Here is a 15,959-nt window from a genome sequence, read left to right as displayed (position 1 = left end):
TCATGCCTCGCAGTCCTGTCAGCATTGCATTGCTGCTTCTCCTGTCTGTGAGTCTGTGAAAACTTCAGCCTTTACCCTCATCTGATGACGTCAAATTGACCGCAAATGCGTAATTTCCAGCAGTGCTCTTATTCCAAACCATTGCCTCATTGAAACTGATTCAAGTAGAGGTGGTTGCGGTGCATTGTGGGTATCCTGATGCGTCTTCTCATCTCAGACTGTGAAGCAACGGCCGTGGTTAGAGCAGAAGGCCACGACAGCTGTGGATGAGATTATCTCTGCCACACAAAACGAAAGCACCATTACTGTTGCGCCATAGTCTGATTAAAAGCGGGGCTGAGCGCTGACAATGGATAGAGATTGTGTTTGTAAATGAGACAGAAAGTGTAGGCCGTCACAAGAACGCTTGTGTGCACTGATAAAACTGCCAGCAAAACAAATCGTTCTCTTTCTCTCTGATGAGATGCTTCATGTTCAGCTGTGTGTATTAGGTGAAAAAATATTACGGGGATTGAGAGTGACCGAGTTTTTTCAGTTAGATAGATCTGAAATAAGTGACTTCATAAGGGGAGGAGTTAAAAGAGCCAATCACATTCGTTTACCCTTGCATGCTCATTATCTCGACTAAAATACTGGGCTAAAAAAGCACAAACACCATTTTTGTCCGATTATTTTTCCGAATTTGAAATATGCTAAATGCAGTGATCTTAACCTAGTTGTTGCAGGGTACATAATTTCAAAATATATATATATTTTTTTTTTTTAATGATTTATAAGCTATACATTGGTTGGCCACTTGTATTACATTGATTGCTTTTAACAAGTAAATGAGCAAAGTTTCTTTTTATTTTCTTACTACACTTTTTTTTAGTTCGACTTTTCATTGTATTTTTGCGGTAACTTGGTTTGTACTGGGCAGTAAGTTACTGTAACTACTTCTTTACAGTATCTTACCGCAAGTTCATTTTACAGTATGATGGCTTTACCGTATTTTAGTTTTACAGTATAATAACATTTAAGTAATTTTACTTTATTTACTGTGAATTTATCTAAAAAAAGAATTACAGCAAGACCAAAAACGTCAACTGTTATGATGGACAGATATTATTTAAATATGTCAGTTGTCACATATTTGTAAAGAAAATAATTACTGGCAATTATGAACAAGTAAACGAGCCGGAGTGGCTGTGCAGCGCAGCAGAAATAGAAAAGACATGCTTATCAACTAAAGACATCAAGAAGTGGCACGACTGACGCTTGACATCTCCACTGATTATAATTGGCACGATCTAATTCTGATCTGTCACAATGTAGGCGTAGTGTTATTTCTGTGTGTGAAAAGTGCAAATAATGATAAGCTCCCAGCATTGCTGTTTGAAAAACACAGGCATTTTGTTGAATGTCTTTGTTTGGTAGTGACATTCAGAACTTGATTGGGGGATAAACTGCTTACTTTTGCATTTCCCATAAAAAAGTGCACCATATGCAATATTGTCTGCAGATATTTGCAGTATCGTCAGTGAAAATTATAAACTTTTGTGTATTTAATGATCATAGCAAAGACTTTGAGTAACTTTTTAGTGTATAAATATCTGTTTTCAACTTCCACTTTGTAACATTGTTGCTATTCTCTCCAAACGTCTTCTGGAAGGGGGCTTTGAGGTTTTGTAACAAGTGCCATTTAGTTACACTCTGTCTGAGGATAGTCTGCCTTTATGTTGACAGAAAATGGCAAACAAAAGAGAGCTCATGCTTTTGCATAGAAATGTTGAAGCTTAATGGCAGTTATGCAAGAACACTTATGTAGTTCCCATGATGCACTTTTTAGGCTACTTTCATTTCCTCTCTGCGATCATTCTCTCAGACGAGCGACTGAGGCCACTTCCATGAAGCGTGTTGGCTTGATGCTCGTTCACTCATAATCTTCCATATTGTTCCATTTGCAGCTGGTCCAGAAACTTAAGATCGATGTCTCTGTTCTTGCTCTTATATTAAATGAAGCTTTGCAGTGTTACAGTACAACCATTTGGCCCTTAGACCTTTACACAGTCTTTCTTGATCTTGTGAACTTCTGCTCTTGGTCTTCTTATTTTCTGGCCACTTGTCTAAGAGGAAAAACTGAATTTGCAAAAGAGTTTAATAATGCACCTATCCATTTAGAGTTCTTCACTCGAGTCTTTCCTGTAAATATATCATTTTCATTTTAAATGAAAGTTTTAAATCAAACCACTTTATATGCACGCCAGTTTTGGCTTATGATTAGATTTTCACCCTTTGTTGCTTTTAGTCTTTTTTTTTTTTTTTTTGTCTGAGGGCTTAATTATGTATTATTTATTTATGCATTAGAGTAAGTAGGCTATTGAGAATTACGGGAGGGATTTTTGTTGTTTAATTGTTATTACAATAGTGAAAATCAGAACTTAATTAAGTTTGATATCATTTTAAAAGAATTACTATAGGTTGCAGTAATGAAAGGCTTCATTGAAGTCATGCGTGAGAAACATGTTTGCTGTGCGTGTGGTTGGGTCAGTGATCTGATCCTAACTTGATGCAGGCAGTTAGCGAGATTGTGCTCATTCTCTCTAAATAAATAATTGATGGCCATCTGTAGCTTTCACTCCAGATTGAAGCCGCTGAGTGGATGGTGTCAATCTCGTCCTTGTCTTTTGGGTTTAGCTGAGAGCTGTTAGCGCCCGGTTATGTTTTAAGTATGCATCAGGGAGAGGAGTGCACAATCAATTCTCTCTGTATTTCTCTTTGTGGGTTTGTTGCTGCACTGAAAGTGTCCCGTGAACCGCCCAACACTTCTTGTTTTCTCATCTTTTGCATGTGCACCCACTTAATTCCAGCTATGAACACGCCAACTTGTATGCATGAGTCAAAAAAAACGACAAACATTGTTTGCAAAAATAGTACAAAGTTTCCTGTTTTTTTTTTTTTTTATGTTAGTAGTATTGCAGAAAATAATCAGAGATTGCATTAGTCAAAAATAACTTGTATTTTACATCTTAAAATGTGATTTGAAATTATCTGACAGTGTTTAAACATTCGTTCAGTAAAAAGCTTGCGTGTATGAAAACTGCCATATTTCTCACAGGTATAATTCGGCCTTCAGTGAGACTGTTATACTAGTTGGATGGTAGATAGTATTTCTCAGACATTCTTCACAAGCAAAAATATCAAGTAAAAGTGAACCACAAAGGTGCTAACCAGATGCTTAAACCTCATATGGAAACCACTGCCAAAAAAACTGCGTTTTCTGTGATCATGTGTTGCCATATAGAGTGAAAATGGGCATCAGGTTGGACATTTAATGGGGGTTTCCAGATGTTTGTAACCCATTTTTGGTCAACTGTCCATCCCTTGTCACCAGACTGTCTCGTTCTGTCCATTTCCTTTGGTTGTCTACCCATCAATCTTTGCAGCGGAAGGATGTTGCATGCTCTGTTTCCTCCAAACCGCAGTTTTGAGTCTGTTTTCTGGCAGACATATGGTCCTCCACCTTCCCTCCCACATTTGACTGCTATTGAAAAAAGGATGTTGGCCAATGCAGAGAATATGAATGCAGGCACCTTGATTGAAAGCTGATCGATCGTGACAGTCTCAACATAATGTAAGGCTTAGGGATGCAGCTATATATCAGGACCTTACCAATTATCAGCTAAGATTATAATATTTTATACTGATTTCATATAATTTAAATTGTATTAAAATATATATTTATTATTAATATGGAGTATTACAATACGTAATCATTAATATCAGCTGCCAGAAGTAACTGTAGCAGAATTGACTAAAACATTCAGTGTAATTGTATTTTTGTGGCCACAGAAAATAACTTTCGTACAGTATTAATGAATTGGAGCATGTAACAAGATCTGATTGTAAAAGGGACAAATCAGCATCTTTCCATGTTGGATGTCTGTCAGCCAATATTTCAGTTTTTAGATATTTTCTTTTATCTACATCTAACTTTAAGGGATACTGTCTGATTACAGTAAAAAATGTATATACATATATATTTGTTTATGCTCATAAAGGGTTAAATATTTACTGTTATCCAACATTATCCCTTGAAACATTATCCCATGGTTTTATTGGTATTACTATTAATCTATTTTTTAGTCTGAAATCGTAAAAATCAAGAATCGATCAAACTTTCTAAAAAAAAAAAAAAAAGGATTTCGTGTTTCTTTTTTGTTGTTGTTGTTTTTTTTTTTTTGCCATATCGGCCGGCCCTACCAACATTTTTGGGAGCATTTTTGCATTTCGAGGACTTGTTTTTCTTGGTGTCAACTGTCAAAGACATTGTTTATAGACATTAACAAAAACTATTCATTTTCAAATTGTGATGTTTAAATGAAGAGCCGCAGTACAAGTCAAAGATGAAACCGTTTTTCATGTGATTTGCATGAGTTTCTGATCTGTGGAAACAGTAAAAGCATCAATCTACATAAATATTTAGCGTCCAATCAGATTTCAACACCTCACCCCAGTCCATTTTCACATGTATGGATGCTAAAATTAGATAAGATGACCAGAATGCAGGTGGTTTGCACTGGGTGTTAGCATGACTACTCTTGCATTACACTTTCACACAGATGTTTGAACTCTTCAATGCTTGTCTGATGTTTCACTTTTTTGATTCAAATGACTTGTGTGCTTGTGATAATTAGTCATGTTTAATCGATCTTCTCTCTTATTGGCAGGTATTAAATGAAGAGTGTGATCAGAACTGGTATAAAGCAGAACTAAATGGCAAAGACGGTTTCATTCCTAAAAACTACATCGAGATGAAGGCGCATCCGTAAGTATGCTAAGATACTTTCATCCACCACAACCTGACGTCTGTTTACTCCTCTTGCTATAAAACACAAGATCATTTACAGCTTTAAAGATGAAGTGTGTGTCATTTCTGTCACCAAAGCAAATGACACACAGTTCCTCTTTTTCCACCTTGAGAAATATTGCTTGTTTGTTTTTACTCAATCACTTTTCTTTATAATTGTCTGCAAAGTGACTTGGCTGAATCATGTGTGACTTTGCACAAGGTTCATTTCCTTATCAGGCTTACAGAGACTTGAATAAACTCCATCTAACACCTCTCTGACATGACGCCTCTTCCCTGATGAAGGAGAAGCTCCTGTGGTGTGCTTTCCTTCATTGCACACATCGGTAGTCTTTACGACTCTGCCAGTTTTATCGAGGAGCTTAACTAGAATCATGTTTCGTTATAAAACAAGGGACTGAGCGTCTCAAGTATCGCTCAAGAATTCAAACTGGCTTCAGAAAGCAAAATGCAAGTCAAAGTGAAGAGACTGCGTTCTTATTTATGTATCAGAATAGCTTAAAATAACACCCAGACCAGCAAATCAGTGCTTTGAACTGATTCCTGGAAATGAATGGAACTTCCAAACCCCAAAGTTTAAGTAAAAACCAATTAAAATGACTGCAGTATTTGAACTATATGGTTGATGATGCCTTTGCAAATGTACTTTCTCCTCTGTCTGCTTTGAGGCTGTCTTGTGAGCTCTGATCTGAACATTTTAATCATTACTTCTGGTTTCAGGTCACAGATTATCATTCTCAAAATCTCTTCTTTTTTTTTATCAGTTAACTTCCTGATCATTTCCGTGGGAACGCTTTGTTGCCCTTTCAATACAAGACCGCTTGTTTGTATGTGTAGATGGTTTGGTTTGTTCCTCCCGCTCTCTTCCTCATTGGTCTCAATGCGAGTGAGATTCATTATTGTCTTGAACAGTAAGCAAAGGCGGAAGGACGAATGAATGTATAATTGACTTCTATTGACTTGAGAAATATTGAGAGAATTGAAACCCATGTAATGACACGCAGTGAAGCTCGGGAAAACACGATCCACCATTCAAAGTCCCTTTTCTAAAATCTAAATAAATGTTGCTTAAATGCACTATGCATGATTTTTGTAATGAAATAGCCAAAAACCACTTGTGATAGTTTGATATGTTTAATGTAGTTTTGTTCTTACATTATCCCAAAGTTGCCAAGGGTTCCATTTTTAAATCGTCGCCCATCAATGGCGTAATATCTGCACTGTGGCAATTAGGGATATGCCGGTATAAAATGTTCCTGTTGCGATTAATTGCTAATGCCTTTATCACGGTAAACGGTATTATCATGGTATTGAAATTTAGTTTAAAAAAGTGCTCAAAATATAGAATAATATAATAGGTTCAATAGCTTTTTTCTAATAACAAAAATAACTGAACATTTCAAAAAAATAAAAAATAAAAATATATAAAGTTAAAAGTTTTGCACAGATTAAAGTGCAAAAGAACTCTAAAGAGCCATAGGTATCACTTTACAATTTCATTAGTTAACCATTAAAATTCACAATAGCTACATTTGCTACAGAAGTTATTAATCTTTGTAAAAAAAATACAAGTCATAGTTCATGTTAGCTTATTAAATAATACAGTTGCAACTTTACATTGTAACAACGTGTTAATAAATATTGAAAACCTAAGATTAATGAATGTTCAGAAGAATTTGTCATTGGAAGTTTAACCAATGAATTAACTAATGTTAAAAATGAAGCCCTGATGTAAAGTATGATAAAAAAAATCAAAACATTTTCAAACTATATCTATGGCACGTTGTAGTCCAGATTAAAATAACCTATTAAGTCTTAATGCTTAAGTATTTGGCACTGTGATGAAAATCATAGCAAATACACAAATTTAAATATGTTTCAGAAAGTAGTCCAGCTGGTTTATTTAAAGGGTTAGTTCGCCCAATTTGCAAAATTATGTCATTCATAACTTACCCTCATGTTGTTCCAAACCCGTGGGACCTCCTGTGACGACTGGGTGAAAGAGGAGTAGGAAGCAAGTGCGAGGTAATAATGTTTAATGAGAATAATGAAACAATACAACACTGGAACACAAATAACGCTGGGAGGAATGCACTGTCCAAGATGGTGGTGAGGATTGATGAATCCGGATGGCGGAGGTGAGTTGGCAGCAGGAGAGGGTGACACAGGAACTGCAGGGAAGCGAGCCGAATGTAAGTTGTGTTGCTTGATGGTGGTTACGAAGAGTGGAAGGGGTTCTGGGGAAGACACGGACATCCAACGCAGAAACACACAAGAAAGCAAGGCACGGGTTACAAACAGGAAACAACGCTCCCACGAACACAAGACGCTAGACAAGCCAATATAAAGGGATGAGTAATGAGTGACAGCTGTGACAAAAGAGGAAACATCATCAAAGTAGTCCATGTGACATCAGAGGGTCAGTTAGAATTTTTTGAAGCATCGAAAATACATTTTGGTCCAAAAATAGCAAAAACTACGACTTTATTCAGCATTGTCTTCTCTTCCGTGTTTGTTGTGAGAGAGAGTTCAAAACAAAGCAGTTTGTGATATCGGTTTCGCGAATGAATCATTCGATGTAACCGGATCTTTTTGAACCAGTTCACCAAATTGAACTGAATCATTTTAAACGGTTCGCGTCTCCAATACGCATTAATCCACAAATGACTTAAGCTGTTAACTTGTTTAATGTGGCTGACACTCCCTCTGAGTTAAAACAAACCAATATACCAGAGTAATTCATTTACTCAAACAGTACACTGACTGAACCGCTGTGAAGAGAGAACTGAAGATGAACATTAAGAGATTAATCAATCAAACAGCGTATCGACAGCTTTTCTGAGCATAAAGGTCGTTTTTTTGAGAGTGCTTAAACTCGCGCCAGACTGAAGTCAGTCTGTTGCTTTCTCTGTATAACTGACAGAGTTTCAGTTTTTTACTTGAATAATCACTTGTAGATGCAAATATCTGAAGGCCGCATTCCTTTTTGATATAGTTTGATTATTTACAATAATAAGTAATGTTTTCTATAAGGGAGAGTTAATGATATTTGTTTTTCCCGTGGTGTGCTTCAGGGAGGCTAATTAAATATTGATCATTTGAATCACTGGATCTGATAGTCATCAGCATGTTTTCACTCGCTTTGTTTGACAGCCCAGAAAACACAGTGGCTTTTCACCATCAAACAACAGGTAACACGATTGGGCAGGTTTATGGGACGAGCAGGCGGATGCCTCTCATCACGTGTTCAAGCATATTGTTGAACGGGATGCGGCGTGCAGACAGCGGTCGAGTGGAATTTGCCCTCAAGTGTTTTAATGCCACTTCCTGGTCACATGCTCTTTGTGTTTGTGTGTCTGTGGCTTGTGCAGTCCACATCAAAGCGGACAGGACAGATAAGACAGGTACAGCGCAGACAGCCTGTGGTTTTATTCCTGGCTCTCTAGGAGCAAACATTCATTATAATTTAGCATCTAAAGTATGGGGTAAAAGTATCAGCTTTTCATTGTTTAAACTACACGTCCATTACTTCAATTTCATTTAATAAGGACATATATTGTTGGATGGCTTTTAAAATGTCTTGCAGCTAGCTTTCTTCTCGAAGAAAGAAGACATTAGGTGCGTTTACATGGACCCTTCTAATCTGACCGTAATAGGACTAGAAGCACAACCAGAATAAAAATGTCACATGTAAACACGTCAATCGGATTGAATTGGCTCGATCCGACTAAAATTGTGATTGGATTGTAACGGGTGGATAATCCCTTTTGTGATCCGAGTGAGAGGACATGTAAACACTTGATCGGATTGAAAACTGAAACTGGAAATTACTGCGCATGCGCAGTGATGTACAAATAGCATAATGACGTATGATGCGCGAATAAAGTGTCATAAATAAGTGTCCTGTTATTAATCTCCCCTTTCACTTATCGTATGTGAAGTGGAACAGGACCACATCCCACCAGTCCTCGTTTAAGACTTCATCAACAGACAACTAGTTTTGAGTGCGGGAAGAGGCAAAACAGTTCATACGCTGGTCGTCGCCTAATTAGGACCCGAAGTAGATAAATATAACACGTTTTTAAAACAGCAGCCGGAAGCTCTGTATATTCGTGCAGTGTGCTGTGCGCATGTCAAAAGAGTAAATCCGATCAGGAGTTTGTGACATGTAAACGCGCACATCAACCCGATCACTTTATTCAGCGTTCATGTAAACACTACGTTCAGATTCGTCAATCAGAATTAATTAATTCCGATGGAAGCAAAAAGTGTCCATGTAAACGCACATCCTACTGCCAGACATTTTTATGTCATGAAGCACTCTGTGCTGATCGTCCCAACTTCTGTGTTTTCCTGATCTTCTAAACATAGCTGTTCTTCCGAGCTGATTTTTCTCTGCGCTGCCCCTTTATCTTTTTATTGTTTGCACTCATCTTTGCCAGTGTTAATTGCTCTCTTGGCTTTCCATCAGACAGAAAACTGGCTTCTCAGTTTCCTAAGTTGCTACTCTCAGCACCTCCATGTAAATCAGTGAGAATCATCTTCTTGGCACCTCTTCTGTTTGCCGTGTCTTAGCTGTGATGTTGGTGTGTGTTCACAGGTGGTTCTTCGGGAGAATCCCCAGGGCCCGAGCGGAGGAGATCCTAAACAAACAGAGGCACGACGGAGCCTTCCTCATTAGAGAGAGCGAGAGCGCGCCTGGAGACTTCTCCCTGTCCGTCAAGTACGTCAGCACGCCTCAAATCCACCTCTACTTATTCCCAGAATCATTTCTGTGTGCACTGCAGGCTTCATTAAGTCAGAGTCCTGGCCCGCATGAGATTCATTCACATTTAGGTTCTACATGTATTTCACCAATGAACAACTGTATTAAATAAAGCTTGAAATAGTCATGCAGGTTATTGGTGTTGTGTTGATAGTCTTTTGTTGTTGTTGAAGGTTTGGCAATGATGTACAGCACTTTAAAGTGTTGCGTGATGGGGCTGGGAAGTACTTCCTGTGGGTGGTGAAGTTTAACTCTCTCAACGAGCTGGTGGACTATCACCGCACCACTTCAGTTTCCCGAAACCAACAGATCTTTCTACGAGACATCGAGCAGGTGACTCAGGTCTGTATGCTGGCTTTATTCCATGAAGTTTATGTGAATCACCATTAGTACTTCTGTAATAAGAAACAGGATATTCGGCCTAAGGGACATCCAGAGAAAAGGAAAGTAGATTCACGGGAAGAGCAAGATACTGCGTTCTGATTAAAGATTAGTTATTGTTTTTCTTTGGAATAGCCTGCACTAGAATAGCTGTGTGCAATTACAATGAAAAAAACATGCTGTAGACACTAAATGTTTTTTTTAATCAGTAAATTAATGCATTTTTAATCAAATGTGCACATAAGAGACTTCTTTTAGAAACGTGGTGTTATTTACACGTGTCTTTTGTTTAACAGCAACATCCAACGTACGTGCAGGCCCTGTTCGACTTCGACCCTCAGGAGGACGGCGAGCTCGGCTTCAGACGCGGAGACTTCATTCAGGTCCTGGACAACTCTGACCCCAACTGGTGGAAGGGCGCCTGTCACAGCCAGACGGGCATGTTCCCACGCAACTACGTCACGCCTGTCAATCGGAACATGTAAAGGAAAGAAAACAAGTGATTAGTGAATCAATTATAATTAACGGCCCCCTCACATTCACATACAATCAGACTACCCTACATGTCCCCGTCAACACCCTTAAAGTCCGGTGAAAATTAAAGCGGCGCAGAGGAATGGAAACCGTGACTCAAAACAAGGAGAAAACAAAAAAAGACGTAGCAGGAGAGGCTGGAGGTTTCCTCCTCTTCCGTGGTGCCCGGGCGAAACTATTATTCCTGAGAATCGTGATGTCTTCATGAACGCTTACAGTCCAGACTGAGCTGGTAGAGTCTTAGCTTAGTAAACCACACACCCATTAAAACAACAGTGATTCTGTCCGTAGATTCATCCTGCTGCTTCTGGCTTCTTTTCTAGCAGTTAGAATAGATTTTGTTTGTTTGTTTGTTTGGGCTGCATGTTTAAATCTCTTTACAGTAGTAAATCCTGACGCTGTTTTTAAAAAGGAAAAAAAAACATTCAAAAAAAATATATAAGAGTAAGAAATTGCGAACGCATTGTACATCTGGGCTGTGGAGAAGAAAACAGAAAAGTCGCCTATAAAGAGAATCCATTTTTTAAGAATATATATATTATATATTTGTATGTGTCTGTCTGTTTTACCTTTCAACTATTTTTTTTTTTTTTCAGTTGTACATTAATTTTTTGGTGAGGCTGGATGAAAACGGAGTAGATCTGAGACATGCTAATTTTATGAGCATCTCAGGCATAACGCCATAGTATTTAACGCATCATGTATTCCTTTTGACATCATTCTTTGTTTGAGAACCAATAGGTGAGCGGCTCCTTGGCGACAGCAATGCATCGCCGGGGAGCTTCCAATCATGCAGGAGTTGATCTAATGTGAAAAACCAGATGGCTAGCCACCATATTACGCCCCATGTATTTATTGCAGCCACTTTTTCTTTGTCTTGGGATGTGAATGTAGCCAACATCACTCTGTAGGGACGTGAGATCGGAGAGCTGATCCACAGTTTCCTGATTTCAGAGACGCGTCTGTGTAATGATGTCCATGTCGAAAAACTGTCCAGGAAACGATTTCAAATCACGAGATCTGGGATTGAAAAACTGGTGGGTGCCAGTGAGAAGTAAGAAAGCAGAGAGTTTCTGTGTATTCGGAGTCGTCACATCGACTAATTTGATGCGTTCGGTTTGTTTTCTCTGACCTCTTTTGTCTTTTCAGTGTTGTATGTTTTAGCTCTTCTGGCTCCTGGTGTATTATTGACTGACCCGCTCCTCCTCCTCTGTGCTTTTCTGTGATGTTTTCCTGTTCTCTCTGGATTAGTGCCTTTTTCTCTGGTGTGACCGTGTCTCAGGCTGGCTGCTTTAGCCTGAGCATTGGGCTGTGTGAGAAATCGTGAACACACCTGCACACAGTCACTCCTATTTAAATGTCTCGCCTTTTTCTTAACCTTTTTTTTGTTTTTTGTTTTTGTTGCCTTTTTCCTTGTTTCTTTTGAATAAATAAAAAGAAAACACGTCTGTGTCAGATAATTTATATTGTGTGAATGTGGTTTTTCTAGCTTTTTGTAATATACTGCAGATTCCTTTTAGGGTCAAGAAACTAAATGGAGGATTGAAACTAAATGCGTCACACTTCAATTTTGTCTGAATGTTTTGTTTGATTATGAATTGGCCTTATTAATTTCAAGGAAAATTTGACAAAAAAAAAAAATTGCTAAAAATCTACTCGCTCTCAGACCATCCAGGATGAAGATGAGTTTGTTTCTTCATTGGAACAGATTTGGAGAAATGTAGCTTTACATCACTTCCATCACATCCGCATGACTCCAGTCCATCAGTTAATGTCTTGTGAAGCCAAATCTGTTTGTTTGAAAGAAAACAAATCCATCAAGGCATTTATTAATTTTTTTCCAAACTATTGCTTCTGGCTCAAATCAAATATGAGATCATAATCCATAATACTGCTTTCTTCAGTGAAAAAGTTGTGTCATCTGAATCAGGAGAGAAATATGCACAGATCAAGGACCGTGACAAGCAAAACAACTCATAACCTTTACAAACAAATATGTTGTCGATTCTGATGTGAAGAATTTACATGGGAGGAAGTGTTACAGACTCTTATTTGATATTATATACTTTCACAAGATATTAATTGACTGGAGTGGTGTGGATTATTGTGATATATTTATCAGCTGTTTGGACTCATTCTGACGGCACCCATTCACTGCAGAAGATCCAGTGGTGAGCAAGTGATGAAAAGCTAAATTTCTCCAAATGTGTTCCTATGATACAGTAATACAGTAAAATTTGACAACCACAATACTTTTTTGCCTTCATTCTCAACAGTATATCTTTTTTCTTTTTAAACCTGTTTGTTAAATGGCTTGCTTTTTTAATTCACATTTTTAAATGCGATTTGTGTCCAGATACTCTTTGAAACTGTTGTATAAAAATAAATGCAAAGAAAACATCAGAAATCATACTTAATAAACGATCTAAGGCTGCCTAGAATCAATTTAAATGAAGATGTTATTGTGTTTCGGAACAAAAATGACAGCCCATTGACATTGTACTTAAAGTTTTTAAAATGGACTGGCACATAAGACAACTTCAAAGAAAATTATAATAATAATAGTAATGTATTATTGTCTTTCACATCTAAATCCTTGTCAAGTTAAGTAACTAAGGCTTTAAAACTGTTAAAGCAGATACATGTATTTAGATGCCTCAAGTTTAAAGCGACTGAATCTGTGTTAAACGGGTCAACATGACCCACAAACGCACAGACAAGCCAAACTCGTTTAAAGTTGACAGTTTGACTTTAAAAATGAGCATCACATTTAGACTGACGAGAAGGAGAGCCATCAATATACAGCCAATAATATCGCTTTCTAAAAGGAACTGAACCAATTCTTTACGATGAAAAACCTACACTACCAAGTTTGGGGTCGGAAGGATTTTTCATTTTTATTTGAAAAAGGGTCTCTTGTGCACAGAAAGACTACATTTACTTAAAATACAGTAACATTAAATATTATTATGATTATTTGATTAATAGAACGTTTAAAAGAACAGCATTTATTTGAAATATAAATATTTTGAACCATTTGATTGATAAATGTATACATTTCTTAAAATTATATATTTTGAAATGATAAAAAAAACTTACTGGCCTAAAACTTTTGAATGGTCACATAAATAACCGATTATTCTTATATTATATAAATACTTTCTGCCAACATTTTGTTGGTTACCTTTCCTGGAGAGGACACGCGCGTGTTGGCGTCACGCCAGGTGAGCAGCGCGTGCTCAGTCTCTTAGAAGACATCAAGTGTTCCATTTCAGAATTGTGTGACATCATGAGGTGAGACAAAGTAAACTATGTGGACTTGTCAGTCCCACCCTATGCAAATGTGCTCCTAAATGCAAACGCTGATCTCTGGAACATTTACTTAACGTGTTATATACATAACAGGTCATCTTGCTGTTTTTTTTTTTTTTGTTTTTTTTTTACTGTTCTTGGCCAGTTTTGATGTATCCAGATATAAACACTGAGCCCCACAACATGAACTATGATCTTAAGATCGCGCTCCAATGTTTTATTCGCAGTAAAATGACACAAAGGCGCCACTTGCTGGCAACTGAAATGATATATATTACTTCATTTACTACAGCTACAAATGTCAAATCTGTTGTGCAGAAGGAATCAGTGAGTAATTGTAAGGATTTTATTACTGCTAAAAATGATTGTAAGGTATTTATACATGAGTGTAATATTGAACTAAAGATTAAAATAAAATAAAAATATGTTAAATTAATGAGATTAATTTTCGTGTGTGTCTAACGGACGTGTTTTGGACGTTCCTTGTCGTCCGTTCTCAATGCAAAAACGAAAATATTACGTAGTCGGCAGGATTCGAACCTGCGCGGGGAGACCCCAATGGATTTCTAGTCCATCGCCTTAACCACTCGGCCACGACTACATGAGAACACAATGCCTCCTGGGAATTTTTTGTATGACAATAACCGCAATACTCTTCACGATATGATTACTTGTGTTGTTGAGATTCGTTGACACTGTTCATAAGAATAATTACTTCTCACGACACATTAATTCTGAAAGGACACGGAAGTTCGCGCACAGTGTAGAGTGCTTGTTACGTCATAACCGGCTTTAAGAATGATAGCCATTGTAGGTCAGGTTCAGAAGTTAGATCTGCTGGGTTCAGATCTACACACACCGAATAAAAGCGCGAAACTCGCCATATGAAGCTTGAGACATCGTGTAGTTTATTTGACTGTATTATATATTTTTCCACACCTGACAATCCCAAGCTGACCAGCAGAGGTCCCTGTCACTGGAGTGTGATGACTGCTCTGTTCCGCTTGCTGTGACCGGCTTCATGTCTGTCTGCATGGTACAATTACTTGTGGTTTATAGTGCTGCTGTTTATGCTTCTTCTTCTAGACCTGTGTGTAGCAGCTCTGTATGTTGGATTTAGGCTCTGTTACACGACTTTTGCGTTGTAAATTCTGACATATTCTTGATCAATTTTATACAATGGGGGAAGTCGTGGCCTAATGGCTATAGGAGGGTTAGACTACCAATCGAAGGGTTGTGGGTTCTAGTCTCGCACAGCTCTCTCTCCACCTTCAATACCACTACTTAGGTGCCCTTGAGCAAGGCATCGAACCCCCAACTGCTCCCCGGGCGCCGCAGCATAAATGGCTGCCCACTGCTCCGGGTGTGTGTTTTCACTGCTCTGTGTGTGTGCATTTCAGATGGGTTAAATGCAGAGCACAAATTCTGAGTATGGGTCACCATACTTGGCTGAATGTCACTTCACTTTTTAAACAAGCCGGACCAAAGGCTCAACCATGCACATGGTACATGGTTAAGTAATGTAAAGACACACATACAAAAAAAATAAAGTATCACAATTTTACACCCAACATCCAAGAAGCCATTCTGTTTCCATTTAACAACAACAAAGAATTCTAAATTAAAAATAAACACACATTATTGCTTTAAAAAATACGTTTGAAAATGTTTCTGTTTTTGTTAGATACAAGAAGTGTTGTCTTCAAGGTGCACAGAAAGTTTTTTCAGTAATATATATATATATATATATATATATATATATATATATATATATATATATATATAGATGTATCTGCAGTGGGTATAGAAACGAATCATCCCCCTTTAAAGGGTACATAACATACACAGTTTCACCTAATCTCATGTTGATCTTGAGTACCTATAGAGTAGCACTGCATCCTTCACATCTCTAATAAGTCTTTAGTTTTATCACATTTATAAAAGAAAATACAGCTTTTTTATTCTTTCCGGAGAAAGCCGAGCTCCTGGAGGCGTGCCGTGGGCGGAGCTATAATACTGATGTTTCGTGTTGTTTCCATTAACATATATTCACTTATGTGCTGATTTCCAACAAAATACAGAAATCTGATGCAATTGTACTTACATGAATGGGGTCTT

The 15,959-nt window shown here is 37.7% G+C and overlaps 1 protein-coding gene and 1 non-coding gene across 6 annotated transcripts in view; one reads left to right on the top strand and one right to left on the bottom strand.

Moving 5' to 3' along the window:
- The window catches only part of LOC127945997 (growth factor receptor-bound protein 2), a 28,711-nt gene extending 16,718 nt beyond the window's left edge, over positions 1 to 11,993 (top strand). For all 5 annotated transcript variants that reach the window (XM_052542292.1, XM_052542281.1, XM_052542264.1 and 2 more), the window contains 4 exons: positions 4,710 to 4,807; positions 9,450 to 9,572; positions 9,788 to 9,956; positions 10,292 to 11,993. In XM_052542292.1, coding sequence (XP_052398252.1) covers positions 4,710 to 4,807; positions 9,450 to 9,572; positions 9,788 to 9,956; positions 10,292 to 10,480 — 579 coding nt within the window. In that variant the 3' untranslated portion in view covers positions 10,481 to 11,993. The remainder of the gene's footprint in view (positions 1 to 4,709; positions 4,808 to 9,449; positions 9,573 to 9,787; positions 9,957 to 10,291) is intronic.
- Positions 11,994 to 14,360: 2,367 nt separating this feature from the next.
- trnas-aga (transfer RNA serine (anticodon AGA)) lies at positions 14,361 to 14,442 on the bottom strand. The gene has a single exon. It is a non-coding gene; the product is annotated as a tRNA-Ser (tRNA).
- Between the last annotated feature and the right edge of the window lie 1,517 nt (positions 14,443 to 15,959).

This window comes from Carassius gibelio, chromosome A3 (genome assembly GCF_023724105.1).
Source record: "Carassius gibelio isolate Cgi1373 ecotype wild population from Czech Republic chromosome A3, carGib1.2-hapl.c, whole genome shotgun sequence".
Classification (NCBI taxonomy): domain Eukaryota; kingdom Metazoa; phylum Chordata; class Actinopteri; order Cypriniformes; family Cyprinidae; genus Carassius; species Carassius gibelio.
The sequence above is the reverse complement of the archived record's forward strand: the minus strand, read 5'-3'. Positions and strand labels throughout refer to the sequence as shown.